This window comes from Lynx rufus, unplaced genomic scaffold, assembly GCF_022079265.1.
Source record: "Lynx rufus isolate CCGP_SWC_20201006 ecotype Redwood Valley unplaced genomic scaffold, mLynRuf1.p SCAF_5, whole genome shotgun sequence".
Taxonomy (NCBI): Eukaryota; Metazoa; Chordata; class Mammalia; order Carnivora; family Felidae; genus Lynx; species Lynx rufus.
In genome coordinates, this window is record NW_025814867.1 from 461,247 (window position 1) to 475,633 (window position 14,387).

At 37.2% G+C, this 14,387-nt stretch overlaps 1 protein-coding gene and 1 pseudogene across 1 annotated transcript in view; both read right to left on the minus strand.

The window, feature by feature from the left end:
• Positions 1-14,387, minus strand: part of TOPAZ1 (testis and ovary specific TOPAZ 1) — a 101,001-nt gene that overhangs the window by 55,336 nt on the left and 31,278 nt on the right. The window contains exons 6-9 of the mRNA XM_047100321.1: positions 12,082-12,218; positions 10,602-10,687; positions 9,746-9,871; positions 7,926-7,989 (exon numbers count right to left, since the gene is read on the minus strand). Of these exons, the coding sequence (XP_046956277.1) occupies positions 7,926-7,989; positions 9,746-9,871; positions 10,602-10,687; positions 12,082-12,218 (413 nt within the window). The remainder of the gene's footprint in view (positions 1-7,925; positions 7,990-9,745; positions 9,872-10,601; positions 10,688-12,081; positions 12,219-14,387) is intronic.
• LOC124526046 (actin-related protein 2/3 complex subunit 5-like protein) lies at positions 6,192-7,093 on the minus strand (annotated as a pseudogene).

The following is a 14,387-nucleotide window of genomic DNA, read 5'->3' on the forward strand; positions in this document are numbered from 1 at the left end:
GTACTTTACCTATTTTTCAATCAGGTTGCTTTTTTTTGCTGTTGAGTTTTAGGAGTTCTCTATATATTCTAGATACTAATCCATTGTTAGATATATGATTTGCCAATATCTTCTCCCATTCTGTGGGCTGCTGTTTTACTTTAGATACTGTATGTTAATGCACAAATTTTTAAAATTTTCATAAAGTCCAATTTGTTTATTTTTCTTTTGTTGTCTGTGTTTTTGGTGTCATACCTGAGAAATTACTGTGAAACCAATACTGTGGAGCCTTTGTCCTTAAGACTTCCAAGAGCTTTATTTTTGTACATTTTGTACATTAAGGTCTTTGATCCATTTTGAATTAATTTTTGTATATAGTGTTAGGTAAGGGTTTAATTTTATTCTTTTGCATGTTGGATAGCCAGCATTCCCAGCACCATTTGTTGAAAAAAACTATCCTTTCCCCATGAAGTAGTATTGGCACCACTGTCTAAAATCATTTGACCATATCCATGAGGGTTTATGTTTGGGCTTTCTATTCTATTCCATTGGTTTTATGTCTTTATGCCAGTACTACAGTTTTTGATTACTGTAGCTTTGTAGGAAGCTTTCAAGTCAGAAGTTTGATTCCTCAAGTTTTTTTCTTTTTCAAGATTGCTCTTCGATATGCGGAGTTTAGGAAACAAAACAGATGAACATAAGGGAAGGGAAAGAAAAATAAGATAAAAACAGAGAGGGAGGTAAACCATAAGAGACTCCTAAATAGAAAGAACAATCTGAGGGTTGCTGGAGGCGAGCTGTGTGGGGTGATGGGCTAAATAGGTAATGGGTATTAACGAGGGCACTTGTTGGATTGAGCTCTGGGTGCTGTATATAAGTGATGAATCACTGGGTTCTACTCTGGAAACGAATACTACACCAGTAAATCAATACTATGTTAACTAACTTGAATTTAAATAATAAATTTTTAAAAAAACTTGAAAAAAATGAAAATAAAAAAATTGTTTTGGTATTCCTTATAATATATAGGTTTTTCTATTTCTGCAGACAAATGTCATTGGGATTTTGATAGGGACTGCGCTGAATTTTAACAATATTAAGTCTTCCAGTCTGTGAACATGGAATGTGTTTCCACTAGTTTAGGCCTTCTTTAATTTCAGCAATGCTTTGTAGATTTCATTAGACAAGGCTTTCACTTCCTTGGTTAACTCCTAAATATTTTATTATTTTTGATGCTGTTGTAATTGAAATGTTTTTATAGTTTCCTTTTCAGATTGCTCAAAAATGCAACTGATTTTTGCATGTTGATTCTATATCCTACTTTGCTGAATTCATATTTTAGTTCTTATAGGGGTTTTTTTTTTTTTTTGGTGTCAAATTTTTAGTACTTCTACATATAAGATCGTATCACTTGCAAGCAGAGATAATTTTACTTCTTCCTTTCCAAAACGGATGCATTTCATTTCCTTGCCTTGCCTAATTACTCTGGCTAGACTATGCTGAACAGAAGTGATGAAAGTAGGTATCCTTGCCTTTGTTCCTGATCTTAAGGGAAAGAGTTTTCAGTCTTTCACCATTGAGCATGATATTTGCAATAGGTTTTTTATATACAGGTTTCCCTCATTCTCTGTAAGTTTGCTTTATCTGCTTTACTTTTATGAAAGTCCTAGCTTAGTGTGCCTACCTTGTTTTATTGTACTTTGCTTTACTGTACTTTGCAGACACTGCATTTTTTTACAAATTAAAGATTTGTGGGAACCCTACATCAAGTAAACCTATTGGCACAATTTTTCCGATAGCACTTGCTCATTTCATGTCTGTGTGTCACCTTTTGGTAATTCTTGAAATATTTCAAACTTTTTCATTATTACGTCTGTTGTGGTGACCTGTGATCAGTGTTTAGGACTAATGGAGGGCTTAGATGATGGTTAGAATTTTTTAGCAATAAAGTTTAACTAAGGTTCATATGCACATTGTTTTTTCCTATTACACACTTAACAGACTATAATATATAAATGTTATATTTACCAGGAAACAAAAAAATCATCTGACTTATTTTTTCTATATTCATTTTATTGCAGTGGTCTGGAACAGAACTCACAACATCTCTGAGGTATGCCTGTACCTATTTTCACTAACAGAGAAACTTAAAGAGGATTTTCACTTCTACAAAATGGTAACTGCTTCTCCACTTTGTCACTTTGGCTTATGAAAGGTTTCCTAAGAACACTTTACTTTCAGATAGTGGGAGAAACTTATACAGCTTTTACATCAGTCTCCTCTTATTCCCAGTTTTTTGGAGTGTTTTTATCATGAAAGAATGTTGAATTTTACCACATGCTTTTTCTGCATCAATTGAAAGGAATATGTGGTTTTTCTCTTTCATTCTGTTAATGTGGTGTATTACTTTGATTTTGTATGTTGAACTATCCTTGCAATTCCAAGAATAAAATCCCACTTGGTCATGGTGTATAATCCTCTGAATGTGCTGCTGACTTTGGTCTGCTAGTATTCTGTTGAGGAATTTTTATCAGTTTCATAAAGGATACTGATTTGTAGTTTTCTTTAGTGTCTTTGCTTTGCTCGCTGTCAAAATAATGACTAACTCAACCTCATAGAATGAGTAAGCACGTGTTCCCTCCTCTTCAACTTTCTGGGAAAGATTGAGAATAACTGCTATTGGTTCTTTTTTTTCTATACACTTATTTATTTTGAGAGAGAGAGAGAGAGAAAGTGCACACGTGGTGAGAGAAGGAGAGGGAGACCGGGGATCCAAAGCGGGCTCTGTGCTGACAGCAGAGAGCCTGATGCACGGCTTGAACCCACAAACCACCAGATCATGACCTGAGCTGAAGTCAGCTGCTTAACTGATTGAGCCACCCAGGCGTCCTGGTATTAGCTCTTTCCTAAATGTTTGGTAAAACTCACAAATGAAGCCATTGGGTGCAGGGATTATGTCAGGAGCCTTCTGATTACTGATTTAATCCCTTTACTAGTTATAGGTCTATTTGGACTTTGACATCACTTAGTCTTGGCAGGTTTTGGGTTTCTAGGAATTCGTTCATCTAGTTTTGTGTACAATTATTCATAGTATTCTTTTATAATTGTTTTTTTTTTAATTTTTTTTTTCTTTCCACGTTTTTATTTATTTTTGGGACAGAGAGAGACAGAGCATGAACGGGGGAGGGGCAGAGAGAGAGGGAGACACAGAATCGGAAACAGGCTCCAGGCTCTGAGCCATCAGCCCAGAGCCCGACGCGGGGCTCGAACTCACGGACGGCGAGATCGTGACCTGGCTGAAGTCGGACGCTTAACCGACTGCGCCACCCAGGCGCCCCTATAATTGTTTTTATTTTCTGTAGAATCATTAATGTCTTTCAGTTTTTATTTTAGTAACTTGAATATTCCTTTTTTCTTAGTCAATCTAGCTAAAGGTTTGTTCATTTTGATGGTTTAAGAACCAACTTTCAGTTTCACTGATTTTCTTTCTCATTGTTTTTCTATTCTCTATTCCCTTTATCTCTGCTGTAAGTTTTATCATTTCCTTCCTTCTGCTAGCTTTGGGTTTAGTTTGTTTTTCTTTCTCTAGTTTCTTAAGTTGTAAAGGTAGGTTGTTGATTTAAGATCTTTCTTGTTTCTTAATGTAAGCCTTTAAAGCCTTAAACTTCCTTCTTAGCAGCACGTTCACTGCATCCCATACGTTTTGGTATGTTCTGCTTCATCTTCATTTGTCTCTAAGTTTTTTCTAATTTCTCCTTTGATATACCTGTTCAACTTCCACCATTTTGGGAATTTTCCAGTTTTCCTTCTGTTACTGATTTCTAATTTTATCCTATTGCAGTCACAGAAGACACTTTGTGCAATATGTATCTTTCAAATCTGTTGAGACTTAATTTGTGGCCTAACATATTGTCTATCCTGGAAAATGTCCTATGTGTTCACAAAAAGAATGTGTATGCTATTGTTATTGGGTAGAATATTCTGTATATGTCTGTTAGACCTATTTGGTATGTTGTGTCAAGGGCTCTTTTATCAGGTTGCTCAATACATTATTGTGAATTGGATACTGAAATCTCTATTATTGGAAAACTGTCTCTAATTCTGTCAATTTTTGCTTTATAGATTTTGATCGTCTGTCTTTAGGTATATAAATGTTTATAACTATTATATCTTCTTACTATATTGAAACTTTTATTACTATATAATGTGTGAACTTAAGGTATACTCAGGTCTTTTCTGAGCCTTTCCCATGCATAGTCACTTTTCAGTTTTCTCCATAAATGGATACAGCAGTTGTTTTTGAATATCCTAGCCTCTAATTGTTCCCGTAAAGGAAAAAAGAGAAAATTGAAAGGGAGGATAAAAAAAAAAGGTTGCTAGCTCTTTAAATCCTCTGGAAGTCACTAGCAGGAAGGAGAGGCGCTTGCAACAATGGGGAAAAGTGCAATAAGAGCTGCCCAACCTTTTGCACCTGTGATTAGAAGCAGCAATCTGAGTGTAGATTCCTGATAATCTGGGGGACAGCATCTTTCTTCCCCACTCTGGCTCTCACAAGCTGTGTGCAAACTGCTCCAGGAAGTCATGTGCAGCTGCCCATTAAATGGCTCTGATGAGGCATGGGCAGTTGTTACTGTGCTAAGAGCTGAAACGGACTGAAATTAACTCCAATTTATCCCTCAAGTCTTCTCATAGAAGTTGCAAACCTTCAATAGACTCTGGAGTTCTAAAACAGTTGTACCAGATTCTGCCAGTGCAGTTGTTATCTAGGTGGGAAGACAGATACATACACACACACACACACACACACACACACACACACACACACATCAAAGAAAGACAATGGCAGTGTTCTATAATAAAGGAGCATAAAGAGAACAACTAAATGTAATGACTGATCCTGATCTGGAGGGGAAAATGATGTAAGAACATTATGGGTTAACTGACAGAATTTGAATACAAATGTAGATTAGACAAAAGTATTGTACCCAATGTTAAATTTACTGAGTTGATAAATGTGCCATGGTTACATAAGAGGATATCCTGTTTTTAGGAAATATACACTGAAGTATTTAGGAGTAAAAAGCCATGATGCATGTAACCTACTTTTGTATGGTTCAGGGAAAAAAATGTTGTGTGTGCATGTATACCACACACATGCACACACATGCACATAAGGAGAGAAGGAGAGGGGGATAGAGAGAATGAGTGCAAACATTAAAGTAAGGATATGTGGGTATTCTTTGTATTATTTTAAGTTTTGCAACTTCCTGGAAATTTGAAATTATTTCTAAGTAAAACATTCAAAAATTGCTTCCAGAAAGAGAATTTTATGTGTAAAATCAAATATAAAATATATAAAAGAGGACCTATGGATAAATAGGGGATGAGGAGTCCTACCCACTCGGTAACTTCCCCTGTGTACCAATGTAGGTTCTCTGTAGAGCCTGAGCAGTTAGACCTACACCTTATACCTGTGGTATTCGTTTCTCTTTCTAAAATGGTATCTAGTTATCCTAACATCATTCATTAAATGAGTCTTCCCTTACCAAACTCTCTGGTCTTTCTAAATATTAAAATTCTTTATATGTAACATTAGTTCTATTCTGAGCTATCTATTCTGTTCCACTGATCTAAGTTTCTGTTTTCACACCAAACATAATTTCCACAGGTTCTTACCAACTTTCATTCATTATAGGTCTTTATTTTTGTTCTCTGTATTTGTTGATTTTTATTTATTTGTTAATTATTATTATCTTTTTTACATTCTAATAAGCCAAGAGCTTTATTGATGCAGCAGGCACTTTACAATGAACCCAAGAGAGCCCCATCTTCCCAGGGATGTCTGTACAAATCCTGGAAGTTTTACTACTTCAAAAAAACAAGGCTCTGCCTTTTACCACAGCCCTTGGATCTGTACCTGCTCAGATAGTCCCTCCTCCATTTTAAACAGGCAGAGCACACATGGACACCTGGCCAAGATGCGCCAGCCACTCCAGGAGGCAGTTGCAACATCAGTTCTGTGTTACTTGCGGACAAAGGCATAGACTATCAGATCCTACAAAGGATTTAAGAAACAGACGACTTCTCCCTCCACCTTGAAAATAAAATACACTTCAGCGGATGCATGTCCTGAAATAGTTTAGCTGGGAATTCCTAGGAAGATGGTCCAGTGTCAATCCCTTCTTCATCAGCCTGTGCATCCAAAATTCTTCTCAAGATAAGAGGAGTCCTTTTTTTTTTCTTTTTAAAGTCTTTCTTGCTGTGAGAACTCATAATGGAGCCTAGTCCTCCTACTGCTAATGCCTTTTCATGCCATTGGGGTAACACTGCGCTGCTGTTTTCTGTGGGCTTCTCAAACCCTTTATAAATGTACTTGATTGGCAAGTCAATGCCATTTCTGTCCAGTGAATGCACAGCCTGCTCAATTGCTCTGCTCTTAAAATCTGTAAGTACTTTCAGCACCATGCTCTGGGACCGTTCCTTCACGGCCTGATTCTTGGTGTTGATGGGACAGTTCTGCAAGGCTGAACGGAATGCTCGAAGCACGCCCCCTTGCTGCAGAAGGCCATCCGCCTCACCAGGGTCCGGGCATGGTCTGGCCACCGCTGCCTCCTCCTGCTTGCCCAGGAACCTGTTCTCATCAAACTTGTCGATGTCCACCCAATGGAAGTTCTGGGCCGTGGCAGGGAGTCAGAGCCTGCCCAGCCGGCTCGGCTCCGGGTCCTGCCCCAGCTCTACACCGCTTGGCACTGGCTCAGGGGCAAGAAGCGGCTGCCAGGGGCCTCCTCCACCTCCTCCGTGCACAGACGCCACCACCCATCCCTATATTTGTTGTTTTAAAACTAAATTCAAATATATTTCTCCTGATACACTAGATGTTTACACAATCAGAATTACAATTTTGGGAGTCTTCCTGTTTTTTTTTTTTTTCATGTCATCCACTTTTCTTCCACATCTCATGCTACAGAATTATTTCTGGAATATACATGTTCATTGACATCTAATCATGCAGCTTCTCCCATCAATGCCTGGGTGATGGGTACATTCTCTATATAGGCTCCTATTACTTCTCCCTTGCCTACTTCCTCCTTACTGTAAGAGTAAGTTCAGTCATAGCAGTTCCCTCAGACGCTTCCTTTAATCCTTGGGGAGATGATGTCACTCAGCAAAACAAATAATAAACTTGTCAGAAATTTTGTTTTTAACCAAATGAGATTTCAAGCTGATGAATATGCAGCTAACATGTTCTATTACCATGATACTATGTGGCTTGGGTGGCTGTGTCAGCGTGACAAATATAAATAAGCTTGGTCCCTTCCTCTTGACACTCAAGGTGTAGTAGGGGGAGACGGTGACAGAGAATGGGATGAGGCAGTAGAGTCAGATAACGGCTGACAGAGGAGGTAATCCTATTTCCTGTGACTAAAACTTGCGAGATAAATAGGTCTTTGCTGTGGGGAAGATGGATGAAAGAAAGGCATCCCAGATAGACAGCAGGGACAGCAGTGGCTCTGATATTATAACACAGCCTGTCCTGCTTAGGGAACTGAACAGAACTCAGTATGGATGGTGCATCGGCCTCAAGGGGTAAGTGTTAAAAGAGAAGGATAAAGACGTAGGGAAGATCTAGTTTCTGAAACATCCCTTCAGAAAGATTTTAAGCCAATTATCTATGTTATATTTTTGTCTTACACACATACATAAAATTTCTATCTATGTCATGCAATTTGGTTTTAGAAAATGATAGTGCTAGGTGGATTATAATTTTTTAGTAACCAAAATGCCATACTTATTTTTAATCATTTGTAACACCAATAGAGCCACTCTAAGGCATTCAGTTTTCATACTTACAAGTATTGAATTTACTTTCAAACTGTAAGATACAATTGCACATTGCTTGAAATACTCACATTCTTGAATTTATAGTAATCATCCCTGTCTCATACCTGCACGTTGTAGCAAACACAGCTCGTTGATGCTTATATATTTCTTAAACACATCCATACAAACCTACAAGTAATGAAAAATATAACGTTACCTTTTTATATTTCATAAAGAAGACAAAATTTCAATCCTATCTTTCTGCTTATTCTCAAAGTGAACTTAAAGCAATGGAATAAAAAAACTGATGTTGGTTAACTCACAGATTTGAAATATGTACTGAACTCACTATAAAAACTTAATTTTACAGATGTTCTGACAAAGAAATAGTCAAGGAAATAGCAAGATTAGCAAGCAATTGGGGAGGGAAGGAAATTCCTGAATATTCAAAATTAAAAAAAAACTTATTTAGGTCATTTAAAAAATAGCCATTTACTGACTCAAGGATAAACACATTGACCAATGGATTAGAACAAAGAGCCTAGAAACAGACCCACTCATATATAATTAGCTGATTTATGACACAGTGACCCTGAAGTGCAACAGGGGAAAAGGATGTTTTTTTTTAAGTAAATGGTGTTGGCTTACAAAGGGATCCTCATGCGGAAAAAATATTTATCTTGACCTTGTTTTCACATGAAAACCAAAAATCAATTCCAGGTGGCTTTGTGTTCTAAATGCCAAGATAAAACAACAGACCTTTTTTTTTTTTTTTTTTTCAACGTTTATTTATTTTTGGGACAGAGAGAGAGACAGAGCATGAACGGGAGAGGGGCAGAGAGAGAGGGAGACACAGAATCGGAAACAGGCTCCAGGCTCTGAGCCATCAGCCCAGAGCCCGACGCGGGGCTCGAACTCACGGACCGTGAGATCGTGACCTGGCTGAAGTCGGACGCTTAACCGACTGCGCCACCCAGGCGCCCCAACAACAGACCTTTTAAAGGAAAAAATATAAGAGAACATCTTCATGATCTTGGCAAAGATTTCTCCAACAGGATGCAAAAAGTTAACACCGTAAAAGGATCGACAGAATCGGACTACGTAGAAATTAAGAAGTTCTGTTTACCAAAAGACACCTTAAGAGGGTGAAAAGGCAACCTTTACAGTAGTAAAAGTTATCTGCTATACACATACTCAATAAATAACTTATACCCAGAATATATAAAGAATTCTTAAGGTATATAAGAAAAAGACAATCCCATAGAATATAGGCAAAATATTTAGAGATTTCCAAAAAGAGTGTATCCAAGTGTCCAATAATGATTTTGAAAGATGCTCAGCTTCGTAAGTCATCAAGGAAGACATCACTCCCCACTCACTAGAATGGCTATAATTAAAATACCAAGAGCTGGTAACGCTACGAAGCAAGCTGAACTCTCAGACATTGCTGGTGAAAAAGTGTAATTGGGCAGACCACCTTGGAAATCTGTTTGGTACTATCAACTAACGTTGAATATATGCAGATCCTATGACTCAGCAATTCCAGTTTTAAGTATAACCCATCAGAAAGTACACATATGTTCACCAAGAGACACACGAAAGAACACTGATAACATCACTACTGTAATTCCCAAATTCAGAAATCCAATGAATCAAAAGTAATATTTATCAATAAAATAAATTTTGATATACTCACAAAATGGAATATTCAATATTACAATGAGAAAGAAATGTTTATAATTAAATAAAAAAATATAGATGAATCTCAAAAATATTGAGCAAAAAGAAGCCAGAAACAAAAGAATACAGATTGGATGATTTATTTAAAGCACAAAACCAGACAAAGCTCATCTATGCTATTAGGGGTTAATGAAAATCTGACTTAAAATATATAACTGAGATAATCTGAAAACAATCTCTACTTCAAAGACTTTACATATTTTACCTTTTCATCCCCTTGCTCAGGCACATGAGCAAACTTGCATTGTGATCGCTCACAGCCACGTAATGTATTAAAATGAAATTTGCAGTATCTATGGGGTAGCATCAACCCTAGGGGCTTCTGGAACACCTAGAAAATTAAATAAATTTTCTTTCTGTGTTAATTGTAAAAAAATACCATAATCAGGTAAGAAAGCATTTGAAGGAATCAGAAATTATACCCAAAACTGCACCAAGACAAATTGCTTGCTGACTTGATAAAAAAATAAAACTCCCAACTTAATCTATATTTTCAAAAATAATGAAAAAAAACAACTCAAAGTGGTTTGTCTGACTTTTTGCAATATTTTGAAAATACTCCATCAAAGTTACTACTGTTTTACTTTACATGTTTTTAAAAGTTTTACATCCCCTCCCTTTCTCACATACTTGCCCTGTTTGCTTTTACAAAAAGTTAGTCCTATTTACAATATGTACCATATTGCAGATGCATTTATTTAGAACTCAGATTTTCCTTAGCTTTTCTGATTAACAGAAAGAGAAATGACAGATTCAAAATATATACAACAAACTTTTCCTATAAACAGCTTTAAATCACTAGTTTTCTCTTCTACCACCAGGAACTATCCATCCTGTATTTTCTGTTTTGGATATCCCCTCTCCACCCCGCCTGCCCAGCCTTCTGCTTTCAACTTCTTACATTATATGTGAATATCCTCTGAGTTACTACTCATTTTCTGCTTCTCATCACCAAGTGTCATGCAAACTCTGTAAACGTCCAGAAGTGCTTAACAAATGATAGGGAAATACAACCAAAATATGTACTTTGTAAGATTTTTTTTTTTAAATGGGGGACTTACCCCTACATTTTTTTCCCTCTTAAATATTTCACAAGTTTCAGGATTCTGCAGCTTTAAGAGAGAATGTTTTCCTGGAAATCTGAAATCTAGAAATGATTAAGAATCACATCAAATACCAATATGTTATAGCTTCTTCCCTTCATAACAATGAACAGATGACTACTACTATCTGCTTTAAAGTTTCACTTTGGACCACTCATACTCAGTTCACAGACTATGCTGCCATGTGTATTCCTGTGAAATTATTTACATCTTTGGTGCTCCTTAAGTATTTCTAGGCCTAACTAAAATTTTAAACTCATTTTAAGCTGAAGATACTTTCTTAAAAGCCTTAAAACAGCAGCACTGAACACTGCACTCAAATGACAGTCTCCATGTTAAACAAATATGATAGACAATTAAAATCTCTAAGTAAATTACTGACAAACCTAAGTGTTATGAAATGAACCCCACAAATTCATATGTTCAAGCCCTAAACCTCAGTGTGAGTTTATTTGAAGATAGGGTCTTTTACAGAACTAATTAAGGTTAAATGGGGTCATAAGGAAGAGACCCTGAGCTGATGGAATTAATGCTCTTATAAGAGACAGCAGAGAGCTTGCTCTCTCTCCATGCACATGCACCAAGGAAAAGCCATGTGAGGACTTAGCAAGAAGGCAGCCATCTGTAAGCCAGGAAGAGAGCTAGAAACTAGACCCTGCCAGAACCCTGATCTTAAGACTTCTAGCCTCCAGAACCGTGTGAAATAAATTTCTGTTGTTTAGGCCATCTAGTCTGTGGTATTTTATTATGGCTGCCTGAGCTGACTAATATACCAGGCACCCTATTCCTTAATGTTGGTCCTTTAAAATGAGAATTAGGACATCTGGAAATGTTTTTTTCTAAAGATATTTTATTTTTTTATTTTAAATAATTTCATTTTTCAGTTGGCAGCATTCAGACAGAAGTTGGAAAAAGCTGAAGTTTCTGCTGCAGAGTTTTGCTGTAATTTCCATTATAAAATCTGTTAAGGCTTTTTAAGATAAAACACACAATCATCTGGACATGCTGCAGTCCTACACGACACCAAGAAGCACGAAGTCAACAACAGGAAGGGACAATTAGGTATGAGCTACACAAAGAAAATTTATTGTTTCCAAATTCATTCCTCAATCTAGCTTATTTTGTTCAAAAGCTTTATGGATTTTCAAAAAAACTAACACAAATTTTAAAATACATTATAATTCTAAAATATTCAACTAAAATATGAATATTTTAGGTATAACCTATAATTTATTTGCACTACAACTATCACGTAAGTACAGATATTTAAGAAATTGTTCCATCAAAAGTATTAAGTGAAGGTATACAAACTTCCTAATTTTAACATATTCTAGGCTGGTTTTGATTTTCTTAACCTTTTTTGCTTTTGGTGAAAAAAATCTCACACATAATTTCTATACTATCAAAGGCCAACATAATTATATTAAGAAAATAGTACCATTCATCCAGGGCTTCAGTAATATGTCTTCTTGATGAGCACTTAGATTCAAAGGTGGCACTGATAAGCACAGAGGTTTGGGGGCCAATGTTGATAACTGACATTCACCAACCATCTCTGAATTTTTAGGATCTTTGCTGTATGAGCAGAAAAAAACAGAATCAGAATTTAAATTTATTCTAAAACCTTTAAAGTAATGAGAATTGAGTGGAAACACAACCTAACACTATGTATATACTATATACCATGCTGTATACTGTTACCATACCATGATTCTTCATTATTTTCAGTAAGCATTCCTGCCTTCTTACATAGAAAACCAATGCTTGTTGAATGGCCAGGGTAGAGGCAGGAGTAAGGTGGTTGGGTTAAAACTAGAGCAGAACACTTTTTAAAAAAATTTTTTTTAATTTTTTTTTTTAACGTTTATTTATGTTTAAGACAGAGAGAGAGCATGAACGGGGGAGAGTCAAAGAGAGGGAGACACAGAAGCCGAAACAGGCTCCAGGCTCTGAGCTGTCAGCACAGAGCCCGACGCGGGGCTTGAACTCACTGACCGCGAGATCATGACCTGAGCCGAAGTCGGCCACCCAACCGACTGAGCCACCCAGGTGCCCCAAAAAAATTTTTTTTAAAAATCTTTATTCACTTTTGAGAGACAGAGCGAGACAGAGCATGAGTGGGGGTGGGGCAGAGGGAGAGGGGCAGACACAGAATCCGAAGCATTCTCCAGGCTCTGAGCGGTCCGCACAGAGCCCGACACAGGGCTCAAACCCATGAACCATGAGATCATGACCCGAGCCGAAGTTGGATGCTCAACTGACCAAGCCAGACAAAATGTCCAAGGAGGCACTGAACTGGCATTCTAACAGAAAAGATTATCCAATTATTCTATTGATAGTATAGTGAAAAAAGAATGAGTTATAAATTAATTCTTTGGGATAAGTATATTTAATAAATTTATACATGTACTTGAGAGCTTCCTTTGGGAAGAAGGTATAAAAAATTTACTGTCCTTGGTTGCTGATTTAAACAGTTTCAACTAGGGGCACCTGGGTGGCTCAGTCGGTTAAGCATCTGACTTTGGCTCAGGTCATGATCTCACAGTTTGTGAGTTTGAGCCCTGTGCTGGGCTCTGGGCTGATAGCACAGAGCCTGGAACCCTTTTGGAGTTCTGTGTCTCCCTCTCTCTCTGCCCCTCCCCTGTTTACTCTCTCTCTCAAATATAAATAAACGTTAAAAAAATAAACAAAAATAAACAGTTTCAACTCTATTTTAATATGTGAGATCCTATATAACCAATTTTAGAAAAACTTAAAAAGAGTTTGCTGGACAAAGCAGGAAAGAATATCCAATGGAATGAAGACAGTCTCTTCAGCAAGTGGTGCTGGGAAAACTGGACAGTGACATGCAGAAGAATGAACCTGGACCCTTTCTTACACCATACACAAAAATAAACTCAAAATGGATGAAAGACCTCAATGTAAGACAGGAAGCCATCAAAACCCTCGAGGAGAAAGCAGGCAAAAACCTCTTTGATCTTGGCCACAGCAACTTCTTACTCAACACATCTCCGGAGTCAAGGGAAACAAAAGCAAAAATGAACTACTGGGACCTCATCAAAATAAAAAGCTTCTGTACAGTGAAGGAAACAATCACCAAAACTAAAAGTCAACCGACAGAATGGGAGAAGATATTTCCAAATGACATATCAGATAAAGGGCCAGTATCCAAAATCTATAAAGAACTCATCAAACTCAACACCCCCCCAAAAAAAAATCCAGTGAAGAAATGGGCAAAAGACTTGAACAGACACTTCTCCAAAGAAGACATCCAGATGCCCAACTGACATGTGAAAAAATGCTCAACATCACTCATCATCAGGGAAATACAAGTCAAAACCACAATGAGATACCACCTCACACCTGTCAGAATGGCTAACGTTAACAACTCAGGCAACAACAGATGTTGGCGAGGATGCAGAGAAAGAGGATCTCTTTTGCATTGTAGGTGGCAATGCAACCTGGTGCAGCCACTCTGGAAAACAGTATGGAGGTTCCTCAAAAAACTAAAAATAGAACTACCCTATGACCCAGCAATTGCACTATTAGGCATTTATCCATGGGATATAGGTGTGCTATTTCGAAGGGACACATACACCCCCATGTTTATAGCCGCACTATCAACAATAGCCAAAGTTACGGAAAGAGCCCAAATGTCCATCGATGGATGAATGGATAAAGGAGATGTGGTATATATATATACAATGGAGTGTTACTCGGCAATCAAAAAGAATGAAATCTTGC